General features: G+C 38.2%; 1 protein-coding gene and 1 long non-coding RNA gene across 47 annotated transcripts in view; one reads left to right on the plus strand and one right to left on the minus strand.

Moving 5' to 3' along the window:
- MAGI2 (membrane associated guanylate kinase, WW and PDZ domain containing 2) overlaps window positions 1-26,560 on the plus strand; it is a 1,508,583-nt gene that overhangs the window by 1,178,891 nt on the left and 303,132 nt on the right. For 23 of the 45 annotated variants that reach the window (XR_004728308.3, XM_035254988.3, XM_035254993.3 and 20 more), the window contains 3 exons: window positions 4,111-4,232; window positions 4,583-4,711; window positions 6,168-6,350. Coding sequence is in view for 44 of the 45 variants with exons in the window: in XM_035254988.3 (XP_035110879.1) it covers window positions 4,111-4,232; window positions 4,583-4,711; window positions 6,168-6,350 (434 nt within the window). In the remaining variant the exon portion in view is untranslated. The remainder of the gene's footprint in view (window positions 1-4,110; window positions 4,233-4,582; window positions 4,712-6,167; window positions 6,351-26,560) is intronic. The other 22 variants (XM_035254994.3, XM_035254997.3, XM_035254995.3 and 19 more) reach the window with 2 other exon arrangements.
- Window positions 20,443-26,560, minus strand: part of LOC144578385 (uncharacterized) — a 285,723-nt gene continuing 279,605 nt past the window's right edge. For both annotated transcript variants that reach the window (XR_013524050.1, XR_013524049.1), the window contains exon 5: window positions 20,443-20,922. This is a non-coding gene — a long non-coding RNA (uncharacterized LOC144578385). The remainder of the gene's footprint in view (window positions 20,923-26,560) is intronic.

The following is a 26,560-nucleotide window of genomic DNA, read 5'->3' on the forward strand; positions in this document are numbered from 1 at the left end:
ATTTTCATTCTCTGTGAACTCTGGAAACTCATGTGACCATAAAGCAGGTGGCTACACATTAACTTTTCTAAGAAAATAATTACATGCAGGTGGCAAGTTGGAGGAACTCTATTGTATGCATAACTGCATCCCAGAAAGTTTTGCAATGTATTTTCTAAGGATAAAGTTATGCAAAAACGGATATAGAGCAGATAGGAAACAAGAAAAGTTGATATCCTATAACATTTCAAAGCTGTTTCTCGGTTTCTTAAAGTTACTGACATACATGTTTGAAAATAAATGTTTTGTTTTGTTTTTGAGATGGAGTTTCGCTCTTGTTACCCAGGCTGGAGTGCAATGGCACGATCTCGGCTCGCCGCAACCTCCGCCTCCTGGGTTCAGGCAATTCTCCTGCTTCAGCCTCCTGAGTAGCTGGGATTACAGGCACGCGCCACCATGCCCAGCTAATTTTTTGTATTTTTAGTAGAGACGGGGTTTCACCATGTTGACCAGGATGGTCTCGATCTCTTGAGCTCGTGATCCACCGGCCTCGGCCTCCCGAAGTGCTGGGATTACAGGTGTGAGCCACCCGCGGGCCCGAAAATAAATGTTTTAAAACACATTCATCATTTAGTAATTTAACAAAAAAAAAGTATTTTTCATTCATTGTGTTAGATGCTCACTACACAAAGATAAATAACACGTGTATCCTGTATATAGGAGTACACAGTCTAGGGAAGGAAATCAGCATGAAAATTAATCATTAAAATACATTGTAATAAAGTTAGTATAGCCCGTGGAATTTATTACTGTAAAATTATCATTTAGGATGCTGTATACTATGTCACAGAAATCTCTTTATTCAAAATTGGGAAAGGAATGTCACATAAGACCTACTAACAGGAATACTATGTCCTTCTAAACAACTGGCTTGAGTGCATCTTAAATACTCTGAATAGCATAACTGGTAGAATTAGCAACTTAAAAGCTGAAAGCTAATTTGCAATAAAACTCAAGTAAACAAATAGGAACCTATTTTATCAATTCTGTCTATTGATCTCCAACCTAGATTCAACTAACTTCACCCTAATTTTGTTTACTTTTGTTGTTGTTGTCCTTGAATCCTCTTAATGATGAAGTGGTATATAAGAAAATAATGACTCACGCCTATAATCCCAGCACTCTGGGAGGCCGAGGTGGGTGGATCATGAGGTTAAGAGATCGAGACCATCCTGGTCAACATGGTGAAACCCCGTCTCTACTAAAAATATAAAAAATTAGCTGGGCATGGTGGTGTGTGCCTGTAATCCCAGCTACTCAGGAGGCTGAAGCAGGAGAATTGCCTGAACCCAGGAGGCGGAGGTTGCAGTGAGCCGAGATCGCACCATTGCACTCCAACCTGGGTAACAAGAGTGAAACTCCGTCTCAAAAAAATAAATAAATAAATAAGTGAATAGTGACTATAGTCAATAATTACTTAATTTTGTATTTTTTAATAGCTTAAAGAATGTAACTGGATTACTTGTTACTCATAGGATAAATGCTGGAGTTGATGGATTTTTTTTTAAGTGAACAAACTGCAGTGAGAGAGTCTGTTCAAAGTTTTCTGAGAATCCAAGGGGGAAGGGCATGACACAGGCAGAAAATGAGGCTGGGAGGGGTTAGGGAAGGAGACATAGGAGGATAGGAAAAGCATCATCAGAATAACGGCGATGACCACGCAACACTTCAATAACAGTAATAAGGAATAACTAGACCTCTAAAAAATTACAACCATGCCTTCATTGTTGGGTTCTTCCTGGGTATTTAAGGGAAATACAAACCTTATAAACATTTTTCTTATCCTCACAGCAACCCATGATGTAGCTATTAATGTCCCCATCTCACAGATAAAGATATTGAAGTTTAGAGAGTTAGAAATTTGCCCAAGATGCCACCTGAGACTCCGGTTGTCTTGCTTTAAGTGCTGCACCATTTATATACTGAATCTCTTGTGGACAGATAAGAGGTTTGATAGAGAGTCACTGATCGGAGTAGCTCCAAGTATGTTCAAAGTAGAGGGCACATGTAGTGATGCAGCCAGAGGCCAAGCTACAGAAACGAGTGAGGGCAAGATCAGGAACAGTATATGTTTAGGTAATGGGAAGGTTTCAGAGGATTTTGGTAAGGAAATTACGTAATAATGGAGAAATGGGAAAACAGGCATCAAACGCTGGTCCTTCCAAAACAGGATGGCAGTGTTAGAGCTCTGGAAGCTCACATGCTTTACAGGCACAGATATTATTAGTTCACTGTGCACCACAGTCATGATGCACAAGACCTTGGTGCACGAGAGCATTACAACAGCATTTTACTTCCAGTGAAAATAATGTTACATAGATGGTTGTACTTTGAACCTTTTACAAATGAGTTTCATTAACAAAGAGCATTGTGATAAGCACTCCCTTCCTAAAGAGCACCAGAGGCAGTTAGAATAAGGACCTAGTGCTTCTAAAGATCCCCCAGTAAGGCCTTTCTTATGGACGAAAAATGATGACAGGGATGGTGATGATTCAGATGATGATGGTGATACAAGCTGGTATTGAGCTTGTCTCCTCAAAGCCATGTGTTAATATTCATTATTTCACTTACTGCTCACAACCACCCCAGGAAGGAGGCATTATGCTGGTATTACAGATTGTCACTAAAACTCACCCATGGTTGTACTGCTGGTCAAGTGGCAGAGCTGGAATTTGAATACTGGACTGACTGCACAGCCTGTAGGGCAGGTAGCTACCTTACCCTGTCTCCCATGAGGAAAGAATTAGATATTGCAGTTGGCTTACCATGTTTCTGGGCACTGCTTTGAAACGATCTGGTTCATAGTGTTAGAAAATTGGTTGTTGAGATATTTCTGCTTCTATCTCTTTTCCTTTCTGAAGCTATAAGTGGTTTGTGTTGGGGCCATGAGGGTTGTACACACACAATAAGTATGTGTGTGCTTAACAGTGTGAAATAATATATCAAAAAGAAAAAACTGTAGAGATTCGTTTTAGAAATGAACACGGCCAAGTCCAGCCTTCCCACTTACGAGACGTGATTTTGAGCAAATAATCCGATCTCTCCATGTATGGTCAGTCTCATTGCCTTTAAGAGGTAAATAATTAGAATTCAAGTCTGTGTTGTTATGAGGCCTCACTGAGAAAAATTAAATATAGTAACTAGCCAAGAGTTAAGTACTCAGTATTTGTCAATTTCTCCTCTATCCCTTCTCTCCTCTTCATGCTTGCCTGCCATAATTCTATTTCAGTTTGTCCAAAGAACCAAAATCAATATATATGCCAGCCCTCTCATGGGATGTTTATATCCTAGAGAAAGAGCAACATAGGGCCACTACTAAACAGGCATGTTGGCTCCTACTGTCCCCACAGATAAGGAACTCTAAAAATCGAACAGCATGCTATACAGGAATTCACAATTTGCTTAGGCTATAAGCTCTCAGTTTAGCTGGGTCACAGCTGCTTTAAGCCACTCTGTGTCTGATACCTACAAGTTTGCCATCTCACGATGTAGAATATGAATTCTCTACTTTACATTATGTCAGCATAAAATGTCCTGTATATGTCTTCTGTCATTTCTGCAAACATCTTGGGAGTCTTTCTCTAGGTTCCCAGTCTCTCAATCCAGGACCAACTCTAAACAGTGCAGACTCCGGTTGCTACACTCTATCAGTGAATTTATTTCACGTTCATCCTGTTGGATATGGCAAATTTGCAAAGCTCAGATGATGCTCTTTTCTTCACCACTCAGTAAAAATTTCATTTCTTGACCACTTATTTTTATGCATCAAACTCACCTCAAAGAAACACAGTAGACCAGAAAGCCAGTGCACGTTCTAGTTCTTTTGGCTGAATCATGCATCATGTAAACAGAATAGCATATGATGGACCCTTTGAGAACTCAGCACTTGTCACAGAAATGTGTGTTGTACACAGGCCAGCCCAGTCTGGAGCCTGACTGCGTGCTGGGTGAGGCACTTGACTGTAATCAGATAAGGTGACCCTTAATCTCCTGCTCTCTCTAGAGCCATACGTATGGCCTTTAAAATGACTTTGCCCCACTGTTGTCCTAATTTGAAATTTTCTTTTTTAGCCACATAAATAGAAGAACACAGTTTGAAAATCCTGTTCTGGAAGCAAAAAGGAAGCTACAGCAACATAACATGCCCCACACAGAACTTGGAACAAAGCCCCTGCAGGCCCCAGGTTTCCGAGGTATGATACCTGTCAGCATGTGATGTTTCAAAGGGAAAATTATCTGTCAAACTGCCTGCTCTTCCAAATATGTCTGTAGCTTGGACCATTTTGAAAAATTGATTGCTTTCTCCAGACCCTTCTATTAGCTTTAGCTGGATTTGCTAAATTCTCTCTAAACTAATGCCTTTAGCAACCACAGATGAAGTTAAAGCCTCAGGCAGTACCTTGTAGGAATGTACAGCATGCCGCCAGGTAGAGATGAAGGGATTTTGATAGTGGCACTGTAAACTGCAGAGATTCATAGAGACTCATAAGTTTGTCCTTAAAAGACCAAGCACAAGAATGAGGCTTGTTCTCCTTTGTGACAGTAGACAGCTCCTCATCGACATTACCTAGGCCCAAACTCATCCGCCCCCACGCTGCCCCGGAGAGGTCGCGCAGCGTGGATGACTTGTCTTACCATCAGCGCGACCCAGCAGGGAGGCCCTGGCTGTTCGGTATGTCCCAGGGCTGCTTGCGGGACTACACCTGGGAGCCACGTAGTGGGATGAGTTGCTGCACAAACTTTTCACAGCTAGTGGGCTAAATAAAAGCACCAAAGAGCCTTTGGAGTCGGGAGGTCTAGTCTTGCCTGCTAATTTTCACGCCATATACTACAGCATAATTAAATGAATGTAAAGGTCTCCTGATGAACTTCTCTCCAATTATAAACATTCGTTTGATAAAGAAAACACAGAAGAAAAGATTATCTATGGTTTTTATGTTTTAAAGAAGCTCTGTTTTTAATAAAGATACACGTGACATGTAAGTGAACAGAAAAAGTAAAAGTCTAAGAGAATGACTCATTTTTTTAGAGTTGATTACATACCACCCAAAATGTAACAAGAAAAGGTATCATGCAGAATACTTAACTGAGTTTCCATGTATGATTTGGCTATTACAAATATTAAATCAGATCACCTAAATATAACATTTTTAAAGAATCATGTAAAATATTTATCTGTGAAGGAATTTAAAGCAGATATTAATTCCATTTCCTAGTGTGACTGTTATTTTTAAAGCACTTATTATGCTTAGGAATATATTTATTACAGATTGTAGCTGGAAAAGCATATTATATAATCAATTAGCAGGTAAATCTATATGACTGCTTATTCAGATTATTCAGGCAGTTGTATGATTTGAATCTATCAACATATTGTTACAAAATGTGTTACCTTTACATTCATAATTATATCTAAAAACATTGGCTTGCCTTTTGCTCACATTTTAGAGTATACTAAACACTATGGGAGCCAATAGCAATTTATATATCTGGTTATCTTCATAGTATCTCACAATAGAGGGGTGTAAACAAAAGTCAGTCCCACATACAGGTACTCTTTCTAAGCAATCTGGACCTTTGAGTATGTGATCACATTCCACTGCTTATCTGTTTGCTATACTGTATATGCTGAAATGTTGTGCTCTCATTCACTTAAAAAAATCACAAGTCCATTTCATTTTTTTACTCTTATTTCTTCAAGGCTTAGTTTAGGACTGGCCACTGACACATACCTCCTACCTGGAATCTTTCATAACAAGAGGAACAGATCCAGATGTGTCTGGATGATTTGAGCTCCTTGTTCCTCTTTCTCTGAAGGCTCTGGCCGTCTGTTGACACAGCCTTTTTTAAGCCCAAGAAGGCCAAATTAATGAATGGAAACTGATTTGACAAAAAGTCTGTCTCCAAACCAAACAGCTTTTTCATCTTTCCCTGGATGCTTGGGACTGCTCTTTACCTGTAGGAAGTTCTAATAGTTTTGCTCCTCTTGTAGTCACCACCTGCTTGCATTTGCTAAGACCCCCACATTCACCCCGGGGATTGTTGCTGCTCGGGGGCTGGCTTTCTCTTGTCTGAGAACTTACCTTGAACATGCCTTTTTCTTTTTTAACTTATATTGGCCAATGTAGAAAAACCACTCTTCACCCGGGATGCATCCCAGTTGAAGGGAACATTCCTCAGCACCACCCTAAAAAAGAGCAACATGGGTTTTGGATTTACCATCATTGGTGGAGACGAGCCTGACGAGTTTCTGCAGGTGAAAAGTGTGATTCCAGATGGGCCTGCAGCACAAGATGGAAAAATGGAAACAGGTAAGGTCCTTGATGCTTTCGAAAATTGTTTTGCAAATTTTTTTTTTCTAAAGGCAAATATAAGGAGCTTCTTTTGTGTTTTTATTCAAAAGACAAAGGTCACTTCAGTTTACGAAAAGCATAAAGTATAAATTATGTTTCCCTAAGTTAAAAAATATCAAGTTGAGTTAATTTGGAAACAATTTTGAATATAATTTTTGCCTTATATTTTTAGACTGCCCCTTCTGTTTGCTGGCTTCAATGGACTCTTGAGATTGACACTTGTCTAATTTATATCTAGAGTTTGTTCTTAGGAGTGTAATTAACATTTCACACTTTTCTAACTTATATTCAGCCACAATATTTTTAAATCTGTGTTAATCTTTTAATGTTCTCATGTTAAATCATCCAGGTTAGTTATTGAAATATACATGCTCATCTTATAGAAAAAATTTTAAACTGGTGTAAGTTGGTATAGGTCCCCATACAATGTTTTACTATATGGGTATTTTCTAGTCCTTAAAAATTATTTTTCATATATAATTACTCAGATGTCTACTCAAATTATAATTGAAATTTATTTCATGTGGAAATACAGAGGCAAATTGCTAAGGGCAGGAATGTATAAAATATGAAAATTATACAGAGTAAATGAAAAAGTAATGAACGAGGTTTGGTTCACAGTCTGATTTTAAATTTTCTTGCCTGGCCCATAATCTTGGATAAGTCCCATAACTTATAAATATTAATTTCCTTATCTAGAAAACAATGAAGAAATTAAATTGGACCTTATGTATTTTAAGTGCTGATTCAAGGTTTTCATCGTGTAATTTTTAAATGCCTTAGAATATATTATAAAGTGCCGTTAACACATCTCTAAAGGAATATACTCTATCACCATTGTCACGTTTTTTGCATTGATTTAGTTTATGATATAGACTTTCTGAAAATGTGTTCTAGTATATACAAAAATTAGAGAATTACTTTGGAGAAAGAGTTCTGCCATTTTTATGACCAAAGCACATACGAATTATTCTTCCATAGGTTTTAAAGTGGTTTGTGTATAGAGAAACAACACAGAATTGAGGTGTTCATCTGACATTTTTCATTTTAAATATCACCAATGCTATATTGCCATTTACCATGGAGTTTCTGTATAAATAACTTTTTAAGGTATCCTCATATTTGTGTCTGCCACTCACTTGCGAGTAATAATGTATATAATAGATGTCATATCTCCTTAAAAGTTGAGACGAAGCTTCAAAACTAACTCACCATGTTTCTGAACACTACCATTATAAAAGTCACGTGTACGTAATTTTCTCCTACAGTGAGTTAGAGGGTGTCCACGCTGCCATTCATTTGGTGATATTTTACTAAGCACCCACATCTTCATGTTGCCAAAACCCTATAAACATCAAATGTTTCAACAAAAATTACCCTATTGCCTGCAGTTAGGATAAAAGAAAATTATGGGACTAATATCATCTTAGGGGAAAGACTCCCCAGTGCTTTTGAACTTCAGTGAAATATTTCACAAAACTATTTCTTTTATAATAAGCATGTAGTTATTTTTCTTTCCACTATTTTATGTTTTAAAACTGGGAGAGACTTAATTCAGTGTAAACTTAAAAGACAAAATACAAATATTTGCATAGAAAATCTTCTTTCTTTTTTACTCATTTTGCTAGTTTGCCACACCCACACAGTCTCAGTTAGCTTTATTCAACAACGAAGTCAAAGCTTTATTTAGAATTTAGCAGACTGTCTTCATTTAAGATAATCACAAAGCAGGTCCTGGGGAGAGAAAAGAACCAAAGATTTGATTCTGTTCACCATCATGCATTTTTAGTCCTCGGTGCATTTAACTTGCTAAGCACCTCCCTCTCATAGTCATTGCAGTGCAACAGGGCTATAAAAATAGGAAGAACACAGTCCTGTTTCTCAAGGCGTTCAAATCTAGGAGAGACCACGGCCCGTAAACAAGTAATTGTAACAAAATATAATGGGCCCATAGTCACCACAATACTGGCACAAAGTCATAAGAGCAGAAGGATTGAGAAACAGAAGTTTTTTTGTTTGTTTTTTTTCTCAAGAGATGGGGTCATGGTATATTGCCCAGGCTGAACTCAAACTCCTGGGCTCACGCCATCCCCCTGCCTCAGCCTCCCGAGTAGCTGGGACTCCAGGCTAAGCATCATCACACCTGGCTAAGCAACAGAAATTTTTTAAAGTATATTGCTAAGTGCATAATTTTATTAGGCTCTCATGGGGATGATAATGTCTCTCACTGGATAAGAGTTTATAAAACAAAAAGTAAGCCTTGTTAAATATTCAAAAAATTTAAAATGTTTACCTGTAATTGTGAGATAATTTAAAATCACATTTAAAAACACATTTTTGTGACATCCCACATGTTATAATAGAGGGAATGGCTCTTCAGTCCAATTCAGCAAATATTTAGTGAATGTGCCAGACATTATGCTAATTACTAGCAAATTCCAAATTACTAGGGATGTAAAAATGAGACAAATGTTTCTATATTCAAGAAGTTTTCCAGTGACATGTTAATGAATATTTATATCAATGCAATAATAAAAATATGTACGTAAGTACACAGTAATACAGAGGAAGGGGGATCAGTTCTGCTGGGAGATGCTTAGGGAAGACTTCAAAGAGAAGATGATGTCTGAAAGAGTTTTGAATGATGAATAGGTATCTGCTAGGTAGACAAGAGAGAAAGATCAAGGGAAGAGGAAACAGTACATGCAGAGAGGCACAGTAGTGAGAAACGCCTAGAAAAGGGGCTATGCTGTCACCGTGTACATTAATGTTTCAGCTGTAGTGTGGATTCATGGTGAAGTATAGAGAAAAATGATAATCATAAATGGTAAAGATGAACTACTTAGACTTGTAGCAAACATCAGAGAACAGTATAGAGTCACATATCCTCAAATTTAAAAAGCCGAAATATCAGAAATACACATATACCTGTAATTAAAACTATTCTCATAGAAATTTTCAACTAATTTTTAGCCCATTTGGCATAGAGGTTTACTCTATGGCTAATATTTTGTTTACTTATATGTTCCTGGAACCTAAAAAAGTGCTGGGCAAATAGGAGGTTCTCATAAATACTTCTCGGATGGAGGGATGGATGGATGGATGGATGGATGGATGGATGGATGGATGGATGGATGAATGGGTGGATAGACGGATAGATGGGTGGATGGATGCTCTTATAAATGAAGAAATGAAATTTGAATAGGCCGAATTCCTCTTTTACAGTATAGCCTAGTCAATGCTAATTGGACAATGTAGCTGACCACTGAAGCACAAACAAACCAGTTTTTCAGTTTCTGGATCAAATTTAAAAGACAAGTACATGGAAAAGACAAAATTAATATTCTTTTTTACTATGACTTTATATATCCAGTGAACCTCCAAAATTAAATAATAGATACTACAGATATAAAGGATAAGTCATTGGTATTTAAAAGGTAAGCAGTCTCTTTTGACATTGAAATAAACATGAAAATATTTTAATCAACTTCTCCAGCTCTAGGTGATCTCTCATTTAGGCAAAGAGATGTCAGTAGTTTGTATAGGCACAAAGGAAAATCCACTGTATCAAAAAATTTGACCCAGGGCCCTGTACAAGAGAAACAAGGGTAGAGTTGGGAATGATTTCTTTCTTAGTCAGCACTGACTCCTGGGAAGGGATGGAGAACAGAGGAAAATGAGGGCGGTGTGCCTTTGGCTGCTTTTTGATAACTATTTGAACTAATCCCAATGGTCCTATGATGTTCCAGAAGGTTTCTTAGAAAGAATTACCATAGTGCCCAGAAACCCTCTGAATTCTGATTATTAAGTATTCTACACATCCCAGCAATCGTTTGTAAACACCAGAGACCCTGATTAAATTCTTTAAAGTATTTTTAAAATGAAGTTTGATGTAACGTGGCTTACACAGAAACCACAGAGTCTGAAAAATATTTATTTATCTAACATCCTTCAGTTAAAAGCTTCTGTCTTTACATGATGTTTTGTGCTTTTCCCCAGGCTAGTTTTTGAATCAAAGCTTGTGGTTTGCAATATATACAAGAGAGAAGAGAGCTAACCTTCATGAAGTGCTTCTGTAAGCAGGGGTTGAATTATGAAGTAACTCACAGCCTGTTCATTTTTATTTGCCTCTTTTAGTATTTATCCATCTTATTAATAAAAATCACAAGAAAGTATCCTGAGAGAAAAACATGCGAGCATTTTAGCATTCTTCATCTTCCTCTTCTTCTTTTCTTTTTTCTTCTTCTTGTTTCTTCTCTCTTCTTTCTTCTTGCTTTTCATCATCTTCTTCTTGACAAAGTCTCACTCTGTCACCCAGGCACAATCATTGCTCACTGCAGCCTCCAGCTCCTGGGCTCAAGCCATCCTCCTGCCTCAGCCTCCCAAGTAGCTGGGACCACATGCTTGTACCACCATGCCTGGATAATTTCTTTGAAATTTCTATAGAGACAAGGGGTCACTTTGTTGTCTAGGCTGTTCTCAAACTCCCGGCCTGAAGCAAGGCTCCTGCCTCAGCCTCCCAAAATGCCGAGATTACAGTTCTGAGCCACCATGCTCAGCCAATCCTAGAATTCCTTAGACCCTGGCACTTCTCCACTTGAGCAGATAGATGTTACTGCTCTTTTACTGGCTGCTACCTCTGTATCTGTGCTTCTGAAAGTAAGGGCACAAGATTAACTTTGTCAGAACCACTTGGAAAGCTTTTTAAAAATACAAATTCCTGGGGGTACAAAGTGGCTCCCGCCGGAGGTCATGGCGCTCGCGAAGGCGAGGTCATCAGTTCAAGGCTAACCTGAGCAACCTCATAAAGCTCAAACTGATTGGCAAAAAAAAATACAAATTCCTGTGCCCCTAGACCTACTGATTCCAGATTTCTAGAAGTAGTGTTCAACAATATGCATATATATATATATAGTTGAAGCAATACATGTGCATGGTAAATAAAAAAGAATTAACATGTATAATGCTTAAACTGTCTCCATCCTCTCCCTTCCCACCCTCTAGACCTATATCCCAGAGACAATGGATTCGTTTATATTCTTTTAGATATTTCTTTTGGTAGCTACCTTCACAATTCCAGTGAATATGCTTATACAGTTGTCTTGATTTAACAGTTTAGACGTGACCTTTATTTACTTTCTTTTAGAAAGAAATGAAGCTTTAGCATCTTGTAACCCTCCTACATCCTCCCAATGGAGTTTTACAACTAATTTTAGTGAAATTTGCGTAGTGTTTGAATTATTATGGCTTTGTACATTTTTCACTGAGCCCAGTAATGTACCATAAACATATTGTTTCCCTTAAACATCTTTGTGGGGTTTTATACTCTTTCTTTATTGCAATATCTTCCTTAAAATATTCATATTTTTCCCCAAAAGTGTCATCGTATTAGGTACTATGGAGGATCTTTTTTTCTTCTGGTCATTTTTTGTCGTCCTACCCCTGTCTAGTAGGGTGGTTACACGGCTGACACTTAGGGCCTTGGCATTATATCTTTCCCAAACACAGTCCACTGTTATTCCTATCCATATCCTCTTTTTCTCACATGTCTTTATTTTACTAGAGTGTGGTGTTCACATGTCTAATGATTCCAGATTTCCATATTTAAGTGTGAAATCCTGTAAAGCTACTTGGGAGTCCAACATTTGTGGCAGAGCTCGAAGACTAGTCAGATTTTTTTTTTAGGGTTATGAAGCAGGGACAGAATATGAAATATTTTTAGGGTTATGAAGCAGGGACAGAATAATCTGTTTTATGGGGCTTTTTTCTTTCTGTTTTGGAGACACCCTCATTCTCTGACTTGGCTGTGTAGTGGGAGTCCTGCATGCAGGCAAATGGCCAGCAGATCCTCCATATACTCACATCAAATGTTTCCAAATCCCTGGCCCTTCTGGGATTCTGTGGAGCAACTGAGAGTCCTTCCTGTCCATACTTCCCTCCCAGCCAAGAAGACACCAGAACCAAACTGAGCAAACTCTGTAAAGGGTCAAATGTTAGTAAATACTTAGGTAAAACATTTTAGGTTTTGCAGACCCGATGGTCTCTGTTACAACTGTTCAACCCTGCTATGGTGAAAGCAGCCCTAGACAACATGCAAACCAGTGGGTATGGCTGTGTCCCAATAAAACTTTATGACAAAAACAGGTGGTAGCAGGTTTTGCCTCATGGGTCTCAGTTTGCCAGTCCCTGCTCTGGAATATACTTTCCAAAGCCGTGATACCTCTGTTGTCATGCCTTTATTGACATTCCATATTCCAGATTTCTCTTGCATTGTCTTGTCTTATAACAGTCTTTCTCGGGGTTTCCTCACTGCTCTGGGTTTGTCTATTTTAAAGTTCTTGTTAAAGAGAAAGATGTGTGTTCAATCTGTTATCTTGAACCAAAAGTCTTCGATATTCGCATGATATGCCCATTGGAGTATGAGAATGACTGCCTGTAGTAGTAGCAAGAAGATTCCTTTCTCACCTACTGTACAGCTTTGCAAACACTCTCCATCCTATCCTCCCCCTCTCCCATCCAAGCCTATGCTCAGAACTGCTTGGAAGGAGTGTTTGTGAGTAAGTGGGGATTAACTTTTGGGGTGGAGACTAAGGGTTTCTATCCAATAAAAAAGAACCCAATCCTTGCTTTATCTTTCATATCAGTCACATTAAGTGGGTTCTAGAAATAAGTCTAAGTGATTGGAGTATGAGCAGTTTCTCACTTTGAGGGGTTTTGGCACCGTTTCAGGATACTCTATCCCATAGCATTGTTATCTGAAATCTTGTTTACCCTTTTATCTCTTAGGAAGAGTGAAGATTAACCTGAGACCCGTGTGGATGGTGATGGGCCTGCTCTTACAGGAGCAGTTACTGCCTCTCTTCTTAGTGCTGGCCATTCCATATTGATTTTCCAGCTGTTAGTCACCCAGCAATTCCCCACTCCACCCCAGCCCAGTGTTCTTTGGCCTTTCTTAACCATTCTAAGCTCCTTAGCAGTTTACTAAAATTTCCTGGTTGCTCATTAAACATTCCCTGAGAAGGAGCTGCAAGAAAGCCTAAGAAGTCATTTGAAAATGTTTTCTGGCTTGTTTTTCCACCACTTCATAACCAACCTATATCCAGAGCAGGCTTCCTTTTGAAACCAGAGCACATGCTGAGGTGGGCTCTCCCCACAACTGCCCTATTTAAAAAGTCTTAGTGAAACAGCCAGCCTTTTATCCAGCCTTCCATCCTTAGTGAAACAGCCAGCCAGAACACTTTGTCACATCCAAGTGTTCACATTTAGGTAGTATAAATTATTTAGGTGGTCTGTCAATTGCCAGAAGCAAATGAAGTAATCAGAGAAATGTAACATTTCTACGTTTTTAACGTACTTGTTTAGTTTTCTATTTCTGCCTAACAAACTCGAATGATGTAAAAGAACACTAGATCATCAGCTCATGATTCTGCAATCTCACCTAGGATCAGGTGGGTGGTTCTCTTCTACTAGACTTACTTCAGGACTCATCACCCAGGTGCAGTCATATGAAGCTCTCCTGTGGCTAGGATGCACAAGATGCCTTACTCACACTTGATGCCTTCGCTGGGAAGGTTGTGACACCTGGGATCTTGCCAGGTATCTCTCTACAGTCTCAAAAACAAGGTAGCTTAGGGTAACCAGAAAACAAAAGGGAAGGCTGTAATGCCTCTTAAGGCCTAGCCTGGATCCTGAAGAGCATCACTTTCACTCTACTCCATTGATTTAGGTGATGTCAATCATTTAGGTGGTCTGTCAATTCCTAGAAGCAAATGAACTCATCAGAGAAATGCAGTTTTTCTATTTCTTTTGATCAGAGCAAGTCATAGGTCAGCCTGGATTCAAGGAAAGGGAAATCTTTCGGTGGAGAAGTAGCAAAAAGCTTTTAGTAATCTTTATCTACTGCAGTATGCTTCTTGTGGCTGCTTTATTTCAGAGTTCTCTGAGTTTGCACAAACTCCCCTGAGAAAAGCACCTTTCACTTTTATGGGCACCCTGCCTTCTCGCAATCTTGCTGGTACAGAGTGTTGATAATTTTTTCCTTTCAGTTCTCTGTAGTTCTAGCAATAAATAATAGTGAATCATAATACCACATCCAGATATTATAAGCAGTAAAACCACCAGGTCTCTAGCTTTATCTTTCTAATAAAAATAAAGGAAGTAGTTGTAGGAATTCAGTTTAAAAAAAAAAAAGTTTTAATCTAGCAAAATATTCATACATTCATTTAGATAATTTTCTAAAAATCTCATGATATAACATCATTTTGCCCATTTAGACATTTATGAACTTTGGGTGCTAATGAAAACATTTCGGTCTCTTTAAAAGCCAGAAAATAAATTTCTAGGCAGTTGGCCAATACTAGTATCTTTGGTAGAAAAAAATAAACTTTGTTAGTGCATCAATATATTTACTCTTGGTTCTTTGTAAACACACCTACTTTCAAAATTTCATTTTGTTCAAATATCTAATATCTCCACTGCTAGTAATGTATTTCTCAGCTCAGTAACAGGACATCTCACAGTGAGGGTGAGAGCAGCGCTGATCTCTTTCTAGCCACTACTCTCCTTTTATAATGACACATATGTGATCCAGATGTCACACCTGGAAAAGTGCTTGAATTTGGCTACAGACCAAAACCACTTGGGGATTAAAAACAATGTTATTGCACCAATGCTTAATGACATGCTATGCTCCAGCAACACATTGAGTTTTAAAAAGAGGTCTTTGTAACCCAAATGCTATTGTGGTTCCTCTTTGTTCTCATTTTTGTCTTTTCTCTTCTTTTTGCCTTGCACAGTTCTCTTTATTCCCTCTTCATTTAAAATCACATTCTGATAAAACCTCACTTAAGAAGGGGTAACTATACAAATCTTATCCTAGGTTCTCATCTCTCCCCGAGGATTAAGAACTTTACTATCATTTTAGTGCAGATGTAGCAAGGTGTGCTACTTTACAGTTTTTTCCAGTTTCAGTATTGGTATCCATTTGGATAAGTCACAAGTAATTGAGATATGATGTTCATGACGATTTTACCTATTAAAGTCACGAAAGTCAATGCACTTAAATGTACATTTATTAGTAATATTTTAAGTTATTCTACACAAAATATTTAATTTGCACTAAGGCTCACTGGCCCTCTGAGGAGCTAAAGGAAAAAGTAAGTGGGGCCTCTACTCAGCCTCACAGCAGAGCTCATAATGGTCCTAGACATTATAACACCAGGAATGTTAGAGTACCAGAGTACATTACTGAGTATGAAATTGGCATTTTAAAACATCTGAAAGCCTGTTATTTAAATAAAATAGAAATGGTCTGGAAAATATGGGGTTAACGTCATCTTTTTATATTTAATACTAGGAGGAGATGGTTGGCTATGAGTATATTACTGAGAGGTGTTTAGCTTAAGATAAATTCAAACTAAAAGCATTAACTCAGTGCATTTAAGCAGTTTTCATCACTCTAGCTTTTTAAGTGTAGGTCCCAAATCACCAATTCCTTTGCTTTATTAGTGAACCACAATGATACAACTAGATGAAAGATGTACCAGATTCTGCCATCTGCATTATTTTTATATATAATTTCAACTTTGAGATTCAGCGGTACATGTGCAGATCTGTTACACAGATATATTGCATGACGCTGAGGTTTGGGGTATGCTGGATCCTGTCACCAGGTATGGGGCATTGTACACAGTAGGTAGTTTCTCAGCCCTTGCCCCGACCCTCCCCATGCTTGTATTCCCTTGTGTTTGTTGTTTCCATCTTTACAACCATGGGTACCCAATATTTACTTCCACTTATAAGTAAAAATATGCAGTATTTGGTTTTTTGTTCTCGTGTTAATTCACTTAGGACAATGACCTCCAGCTGCATCCATGTTGCTGAAAAGGACATTATTTCATTATTTTTATGGCTGCATAGTCTTCTGTATTCTATGCTGTGTGTGTGTGTGTGTGTGTGTGCACGCGCGCGCGCGCACGTACATATATATGCACTATACACATTTTTATAGACAATGTCAAATTCATTCAGTTCCTACTGCCCTGTCTCTGAACTGAGCCTTTGGTTCATCAGGAAACAATCTGCTTTTTATGAACGATGCTTATTTTTATCTGCTTTTCCCTCAGCTGAATTGTAAACTCTTATTTGCCTGCCCCTGCCTCCCCAACCTGACTGTAAGCTCATTGAGATCACAACCTGTGTCTGATTGATCATTAATAAATCCCCAAGACTGACTTCAAGACATATATGACCAATATTTCTTCAACTTGTTGATTAAATAAGTGAATGAATCTTTCTATGCAGCACTAGTCTGACATGGATTACTATAGAGGCATAAGATATGCTATAATAATCATAGATTCTTCTATGATTATGTTCTCCTAACAGAATTATTTAAAGCTTTTATTAGTCTAGTTTAACCAAACATCTCACCAGATGAGTTATTATATATAAAATACTTAGGTCATGGAACATGGAATCTCTTGGACATGGTAGCTATTGTGAATCTCCATTAGACTGTCTTCCAATAAATAAAAAGCTGTAATAGTCCAGGAGTAATAGATACATGAGAAGATCTTATGAACTCTTCAGATGTTAGCCCTTTGGATGCTGGAGAAAAAATGATTCTGCATCGAACATTTAAAGACACCTCTTGCTTCTTTAAATCATTTTAGACTTAATAGAGGTATCAGAAAATTTTCAGAATTGTGGTGTCATGTTGACAACCATTCTCTTGGTAGACTGGCAGCTGAAATAGGGACATTTCACCCCATTTTGTATGTATTATCTGACACCGAAGTTGGGCTAGGTGCCATGTAAGTGTGCCATGTAAGTTTGCCATAGAAGGCTCATCTCTTTTTGCTAGGCATGTTTTGGTGAAGTCAGCAAACTAATCTTTATCTGTTTAATAACAGACTCTCTAATAAACCATTTTTCATATGGTTACCCACTACAAAAATAAAAGCAAATAATTCTGAATCATAGCAAACAGAAAAGTCTGAGGAGGGTAAGATAGTTGGAACATGCATAAGGAAAGGTAAACGTTTCTGCTAAGAGAAATAATACTCCTTGAATTAAATATCTGTTTAGGATATTGGGGCTTATTCCTACAGCTTGTCATGTGGGTTTGCAAATGCTCAGTGAATGGTTTAATTGTGTAGATATGCACATATATATCATCATCCATAGGTATGTGGAACATAAGTGAGAAGAAGCAAGAAACGTGTCTTTCATTTTCTTTAGCTAAGTCATAGATCGTAGTTCACAATTATGAATCCCTTAGTATTCTGAATGAAGAGACTTCATTGAAGTCAATAGGAGACAAATTACCATGGAGACCTTTGTATAAGTGTGATTCTGCTGGTTTTTGCAAGCTGCCAGTGAAATTACAGATGGAGTGCACTGGAGTCTGCAAATATCAAAACTGCTGCAGCTGCAGAAACATTATTCCTATATCCAATGTAATTAATGTGCCTCTCATATGCTCCAGCTGAGGGTTTGCATGAACTGACAAGAGTACACATGGCAAATCTTGAGTGTCATCATCTAACTTACTACTTTGTTGGAAAATCTAACTCATAAAGGTAAATTTTGCTTTTTTTAAAATGGCAAGACCTGTTGTCAAAAGGAAAAAATTCTATCACATTTATGACATATTAACAAAAGAAGTGGGAACTTTGTTTTGTGAAGCCAAGGTTAATAATCTAGGACTGTTTTTCTTCAAATCATCACCTTTATCTTCCTGCTCTCTTTGTTTTAAAGTGTTGGGTCCTAATGTTTTCACTCCTCTTCTTTGTTGTATTTCTTTTGTATTTTCTTTTCTGACTATGGGGAGCAGTGGGAAAGAATACTGGATATATCTTCTCCTGTGTCCTCATGAAATAACGAAAAAATATATTTGGTATGAAAAAAATGACAGATTGCCACATCTTGAAATTTAATACAAAATATTGAACATAATTTTAAGCACAATGATAAGCAATGTAGCGACATTGGCATTCTTTTCAGAGGAGTCTTTCATGGATTTGCATAAGATTGTGATCCAGGATTGGGACATAAAGGCTTTGATGTGATAAAGTAATGAGATTAAAGTAACACACAGAGAGAGAGAGAGAGAGAGAGAGAGCTGGGAGCAACAAGAGCTGGAGATACAAGCATTGGTTCCTGCATGCAGTGAACATTGTGGAAAACAAGATGCCAGGATTTTCTGGTCATTGACATTTGCCTACAGACTACCAGTGGTGACAGGTGTAATCTCAAAATGTACAAAGTAGAACCTCAAGTACAAAGTAAAAGATAAGAAATTGTTTTTAGTGTTTTCATCAAGGCCTAAGTCCTTGACGGGTTGGGTTTTCTTTTAACAAAAATGCAAAGGTCATTTTTCCTTTGAAAAAAAAATATAATAACTACCTGCCATTTCCTCAAGAAAAGGTGACATTTTTCTATGAAAAGGAGACATTTTGCCCACAGGCAAGTGGAAGCAGTTTCTAGGATTGCCTGACAGTGAGTTTACGTAAGAGCAGAACAAGATGCTGTGCCTCTGGCAGAAATGACATTTTCCTCCCTATTCAGAGCTGCAAATTCTAAAAAATACAAAACTGACTTTTTGTGGTAAATTTCCAAGGCTCTTATTGATGTGTGGAGTGGCATTATTAATTAATGTTATGACTACATGCCTTGCTGAGACAAGCAGAGGTTATACACAGATGGCAGGCTGGGGCACTTAGCCCTGAGTCGGAAGTCCAGGGCTTACATCTGATTTCTGTCATCGAATAATCTTGTTCTGTTTTACAATCTACCTAGCCCCTTATTGCACAGCATCAGTATTTTCATCTATTACCAACTATTCAAGATAGATATATCTACTTGCTTGTTCATTTATTGAGCAAACCTTATCGGGATATTGAGTGATTTTTTCATAGAATTGACTCCAGGGCCCACAAACCTACCTCCGTTCTACTGTGGGGCCCCCCTGCTATAATCACACCCTCTCCTCTCACCCTGACCCCCGTAAATAGATGCTGAAGATGGGAAGACAATCTTCAGGGTAGTTTTTCTTCTGTGGGATTTGTGTTTGAGAAGTAACACAACCATCCACATGAAAAAGGAAGGGGAGACTACAGGAGAATCACTCACTGAAACTGGGGTAGCCAGTAAGAATGGAAGTTGGAGATCAGGTTTCCAAATTGGACATCTGCTCAGACAGTGAACTCACTCCCTTTACCAGTCATAACAGAAAAGAAGTGAACTGGAGGGAGATGGCAGGAGTGAGAGAAGACATGGCAATGAAGGCATTGCCACTGAGTATTTGGCATGACAAGGCTATGTGAGATTTCTATGGTTGAAGTGACCATGGAGAATAGAGCCTGACTTGAGCCAGCTGTCTTCTATCCTCCACTCAAGAGAGCTGCCTTCTGGGCAAGGAACACTCAGCATCAACAGGCTGGGCAGTGCTCCAATGTGGCAGGAGCTGACAGAGGTGAAAGAGGTCAAGCTTGAGCCAAATATTACACTGGCTGGAGGATGAATGCAGAGATCCATCCCACAAAAGAGCCAGCCACTGCATGCTTGCCACTTCAACAGCCATTTACCATTCGCCAGACCAGCAGCCACAATCCACACAAAAAAGAGTACAATTGCAACCAGTTAAATTAAGGCAAGCGGGGGGTGGTTTCCTCTATGCCCCTAATACACTGGAAGAACTAGACCTTGAAGAATGAACAAGGGAAGAGGCAGTGATTCAGAAGTAGACCATACCTCTCCATGGAGGAGGAAGGAAAGTGATTTAAATCAAGTTTGATGTTGAGGCTTTAATGAGACTGGATGCATTATAGCAAAAAGTTACTTAAAAGTTAATAATCTTCCCAAGATATCATTAAGAAATGAGAAAAACAAATGAAAGTAGTAATTGGTAAAAAAAAAAAGCTACTTTATATTTTTATACCTCCTCCACTTCCCCTTCTGTCTTTCTGAAACAAACAGAAGCCAGAGAAGAAGAAAGGTATGGGATCAAGTCCATTTTCCTTGGTAAACAGATTGCATGTACATTGAGTACCCACTATGCATCAGGAATCCTTTCAGGTCCTGGGGATCTGTGGATGAATAATACCAGTCTCTGCCTTAAAGGAATGTACAGTGTCGTAAAACCATGGTAAAGCCATGGAGGAATATGAGCAATTTAAAACAGCACATGGAGATAAGCTAAAAGAGTACAGATTGCAGAGCAAGGACAGAGGAATGAGTCTCTCATCAGAAGAGATGTCATGGGGAGCGATCAGGTTGGATTTCACAGAAGTGTAATTCAGAGACTGAAGGGAAATTAAGAATTTATTAGGCATTCCAGGTTTAGAGAACATTGTGTGCAAAACTGCAGACATCCATTCATTCAGCAGGCACATGTGGAGCATTTACTATGAGCCAGGAGCTGTGTCAGGTAGGATCTCTTCTTATAAGATGAAAGCAGTGTGGTCCTTGGGAGTCTCTAAATCTGGGAGACATGGAGAATCATCCGCTTGTCTGTTGTACCTGGAGCCTAGGAGAAAACAGAGAAGGAAAGTGGAAACAGAAGTTAAGGTGAAAGGCTGCTAGGAGGTTGATCAGGAGGGAACTATAAAGCATACTTAAGAGGAATGGAAGGGTTATAAAAGGGGAGCAACATGATCAAACATGCAACATTCAAAATGATTTTGGTCAAACGGATCAAAAGATACCTCTGGAGAGAGAAAGAAATAGAATTCACAAAAGAAGTTAAGAAATGTGTGGGATCAATTTCATTTTCCTTTCCAGACTTATCCCTTCTAGTTCTCTTTATTCACTACACCAATGGTCTCCCTTGCCCTATGGCTTCCACTTGGGTTGGATCAGCGGGAAGCAGCAGGCGATCACAGGGCAGGATGAGAGTGGGGTTCTGGTTCTTCGTGCATTGGTTCCTTGGCTGCTAGTTTGCTGTATGCTGGTCATCTCCCTATTGGAAGCCTCAGCTCTAACAACCATGAGAAGAGAAAGAAGAATGAAAGGACGAATATCTGGACAGCAGAATCAGTGTTCCTCTTGTCTGCATAGAAGAGAAGAGTAGAGAAAGAGTCAAGTTTGTTTGCTCATTTGAGTATAAAGCTAGAGCAACTAGGTAGACTATAGTACTAAAATAAGGAGCAGCCATTACATTGCTTTAACTAATTAAGGTGCTTTAATATCTCTTAAGTCATAAGGAATAAGGCTAGGTTAGGTGGTATGTGAACAAGGCTATAAAGTTTGTCTGGAAGATTCAGCATCTGTAAACTGTCTCCCATCAAAGACAAATCAGTTCTCAATTTCATAGCTATATTTTCTTTGTTGAGTGTTTTATGATTCCCTTTTTGGCTCTTTTCAGGAAGTAATGATAGCAATAGGATTCATGTAGCCAATACTGTTAGGGGTATAGTGGGATAATAAGAATATATGCTGAAGTCTACAACATAAGAATGCAAAGTGCTTCAGACATGGAATCACTGCCAAAAGGAAGGTGGAGCAGCCATTCTTTAAATCAGTTATTTTGGAGTTTCTCAGAAGCGAGAGCAATCACAAAGAGATGACAGCTATAGAGAGACAGATTTCGATCCTTTTTTTTTTTATTTTTTAATATACTCTAAGTTCTGGGATACATGTGCAGAACATACAGGTTCATTACCTAGGTATACGTGTGCCATGGTGGTTTGCTGCATCAGTCACTCTGTCATCTACATTAGGTATTTCTCCTGATGCTATCCCTCCCCAATCCCCCCACCCCCTGTTATCCCTCCTCTAGCCCCCCACAACCCCCCAACAAGTCCCATTGTGTGATGTTCCCCTCCCTGTGTCCATGTGTTCTCATTGTTCAACACCCACTTATGAGTGAGAACATGTGGTGTTTGGTTTTCTGTTCTTGTGTCAGTTTGCTGAGAATGATGGTTTCCAGCTTCATCCATGGCCCTGCAGAGGACATGACTCATCCTTTTTTATGGCTACATAGTATTCCTTGGTGTACATGTGCCACATCTGCTTTATCCAGTCTATCATTGATGGGTATTTGGGTTGGTTCCAAGTCTTTGCTATTGTGAACAGTGCTGCAATCAACATATGTGTACATGTATCTTTATGACAGAATGATTTATAATCTTTTGGGTATATACCTAGTAATAGGATTGCTGGGTCAGATGGTATTCCTAGCTCTGGATCCTTGAGGAATCACCACACTGTCTTCCACAAAGGTTGAATTAATTTATACTCCCACCAACAGTGTAAAAGTGTTCTTATTTCTCCACATCTTCTCCAGCATCTGTTGTCTCCTGATTTTTTTAATAATTGCCATTCTAACTGGCATGAGATGGTATCTCATTGTGGTTTTGATTTGCATTTATCTAATGACCAGTGATGATGAGCCTTTTTTCATGTTAGTTGGGTGCATAAATGTCTTCTTTTGAGAAGTGTCTGTTCTTATCCTTCACCCACTTTTTGACAGTGTTGTTTTTTTCTTGTATATGAGTTTAAGTTCTTTGTAGAATCTGGATATTAGCCCTTTGTCAGATAGGTAGATTGCAAAATTTTTTCCCATTCTGTTGGTTGCTAGTTCACTCTAATGATAGTTTCTTTTGCTCTACAAAGCTCTTAAATTTAATTAGATCCTATTTGTGTATTTTGGCTTTTGTTGCCATTGCTTTTGATGTTTTAGTCATGAAGTCCTTACCCATGTCTATGTCCTAAATGGTATTGCCTAGGTTTTCTTCTAGGGCTTTTATGGTTTCAGGTCTTATGTTTACATTTTTAATCTATCTGGAGTTAATTTTTGTATAAGTTATAAGGAAGGGGTCCAGTTTCAGTTTTCTGCATATGTCTAGCCAGTTTTCCCAACACCATTTATTAAACAGGGAATCCTTTCCACATTGCTTGTTTTTGTCAGATTTGTCAAAGATCAGTTGGTTGTAGATGTGTACTATTATTTCTGAGGCCTCTGTTGTGTTCCATTGGTCTTTGAGATGGAGTTCTGCTCTGTCACCCAGGCTGGAGTGCAATGGCGCAATCTTGGCTTACCACAACCTCCGCCTACCAGGTTGAAGCAATTCTCCTACCTCAGCCTCCTAAGTAGCTGGGATTACAAGTGCCCACCACCATGCCCAGCTAATTTTTGTATTTTTATTTATAGAGATGGGGTTTCACCATGTTGCCCAGGCTGGTCTCTAACTCCTGACCTTAGGTGGGCCACCTGTCTCAGCCTCCCAAAGTGCTGGGATTACAGGCATGAGCCACTGCACCCAGCCAGATTTGTTATTTTTTAAAAAAAATAGCTTAATAACAGAGCTACCTTACAATGAAATAGGTTGTCTAACTAATAATCATCATCATCATCATCATTCATTGAGAGTTTAATGACACTGTGACAAGTTCTTAATATATAATATCTGATTTAATTTTTATGATAACCCTGTAGGATAGGTATAATTATGTTTATTTTAAAAATAAAGAACTGAAGTTCAGGAAAGTTAAGAAACAAGCTCAATGTCACACCACCAGCATGAAATAAGCCTGGGATCCAAACCCTTCTTGAATGCTGTGCTGTTCTGCCTTCCAGGAGAACAGTCAACTCCACTAAACTCGAGGTTTAATCCCCGTCTCAGTAATTGCCTCTCAGGCTCTGATTTCTTAGTCCAATCTCTAATGTCTGATATAATTCTCACCCTCCACCAGCCTTCTGGGTTTTTTTTCCCCTCAGTCAGGCTTCTAAAGTGTAGCGTGCATGTGTGTGTGAGTGAGAGACAATTATTTTGTTCCATTTTTTATTAATAAAAATGGGCTGAGGGAAAGTGTGTGTGTGCATTGCAATTATTTTCCATTTTTTAATTAATAAAAATGGACACTGAGGTAAAGTTTTAGATAAGAGATAAAATTCCATACCATTTTTACTAATATACCCTTGTCTGTATGTATATCCAAACACTCTGGTTAGTTAAAAAGAAAATGTCAAGATCAAAACACAGAATGTATAGAATTTCATGCCAGCATGGGTTTATTTCCTTGCTACCTTTGTTTTGCTCCCTACCTTTACTGATATCAGAGGAAAAAAGCCAGCAAATATATCCAGAAGTCACTTCACATTCTTAATCAATAAGTGAGTATCTTTTGTTGTTGAGAAGTACTAAGTTAAATGTGTTTCAAAACTCCTCAGAATAAGAACTATGCAGTAATTTGTATGTCATTTACATTACCAAATTAAGTACAGTTTTAGATTTGCAAGAAGATTTCACATGATGTTTGAGGTTAAAATGAAACCAGATTCTAGGAAAAAAATATGACCATAAAAAATAAACCTAACTACTTAGACTAAGTGTAATGAAGTAGAATCCCAGGGCTGGTCTCTGAGGCTCCAAATTCCAAACTATCTCCCCCAGGTAAGTGCTTTAGGACCCTTGTTTTGTTTCAAGCCTGTGACAGATGAAAGAATGTAGTGTTACCTAAGAAGTGTTCTGAAGAGGGTTGATGTTTTCTCAAGACAACATAGAATGCAGAAACGTCTTTGACATTTTTATGCCAATCCAAACATATCATATCTTTTTACTTGAAGGAAAGAAGGATGAATTTCCTTTGCTCACATTGCTGAGATGGTTAAGTAAGGAATGAGGTCCTCAGGTTTTATGAGAAACATTAATTACAGTAAGATATTTCTTGTAGTTCAATACCAAGACATTGTATTGTACTCTGTTGATGCCTCAGACCTAAGTATGTATTTGATATTCTTGCCTGGAAAACCTCTAGGGTCATAGTAATAGCATAGGATAAAGAAGAAAGTGGCAACAAAAATATTTTGGAAACTGCAAAACCCTCTTCAAATATAAATTTGTTTCTTGGTAATTTTACCTTTTAAAATATCTTAATATGCCACTTTCTCCATTTTAACCTACTATGCTGATGCATATTCTTACAGTTTCCCTTCTTGGGGTTATCAATCTGTCTAATTAGACTGTAGACTCATCAGGCGGAGGCCAATGGCTAATTCTGTCTTTAGTACAGAAACAGGACACTGTTGGTATTTAATCCTCCACAGTCTCCTGTTCTTGCTCGGTGGGGTATAACAATACATCTTCTGAAAGCTCAATGGATTGAAAATTCCCCTGCAGAGGGTGAGAAAAAGGCAAGAAGAACAAATGAATTCTCACTCAATATTCAAGAAGTTCTTCTTTTTATGAGAGTATAATAGCTAAGCCACAAACCTATGGAATGGGGAATCATCCTGAATAAATGCAAAAGAAAAAAATCAATATGCCATAGTTGTTTCATGCAGCACTATTCAATTTCAAGAGGGCTGCTCTTTTAGGGGAAAGAATATGTGTTGTGCCATTTGGGAAATAAGTAAAGCAAATAATTCATATGTAGAACTTTCAGTAGTGTCTCAAAATGTTTAAGGAGCGTTAACTCTGTATTCCTTAGAGAATCATGGGTGAAGCAAGAGTAGGGAAAAATATTAATTTCCCTAGTTTATAACTAAAGAGAAAAAAAAATCATTTGGCAAAGCTCGAAGATTCAGGGTTTATCAGTGCTTGGGCCAGAATCCCTGATTGCTCATCTGCTGTCCTATATAGTTTATAAAATCTATAGGGATTTAACAGTATCACTCTAGGGTTATAATTTAAGTGCTGCTCAAGTGCTTAATAAAGAGTCTCACATTTTCTTCACCTTAGTTGACTCCCTCTTGGTTTGAAACCGAGTTTACTATGGCTTTTTCTAGAGATTTGTTGATTTTAATTGACAGTTTCTACTGAAACAAAAGCAGAGAAAACAAAATTATCTACTTTGTGATAGGTGGATTCTGTAAGAGTGCATTGATAAGTTCATAGTAAAAGATTATTTTATCAACTCTGCTTTATCACATATAAATAAAGGCTTACAGAGTACTTTTCCTTGTCAGCTAAGTAAAGCATCTTTTCTGAAAATGTCATTAACACACTTGGAGTTCATGTAGAAATCAACTTAAAGATCTCAAAATGTTGCAGGATAATCCCTTCAATATAAAGAAGAAGAAAGGGCAGGAACTCATGGCATCTCTATCAATACTAACAAGCAGTGTAAATAATGAATTCTTGTTTATATACACCCAGTTTTATGACTGGGCGAAAATGCAGTGAAAGAGAATATACACGTGTTTACTCATTGTTTGCAATGCA

Source organism: Callithrix jacchus, chromosome 11 (genome assembly GCF_049354715.1).
Source record: "Callithrix jacchus isolate 240 chromosome 11, calJac240_pri, whole genome shotgun sequence".
NCBI lineage: Eukaryota > Metazoa > Chordata > Mammalia > Primates > Cebidae > Callithrix > Callithrix jacchus.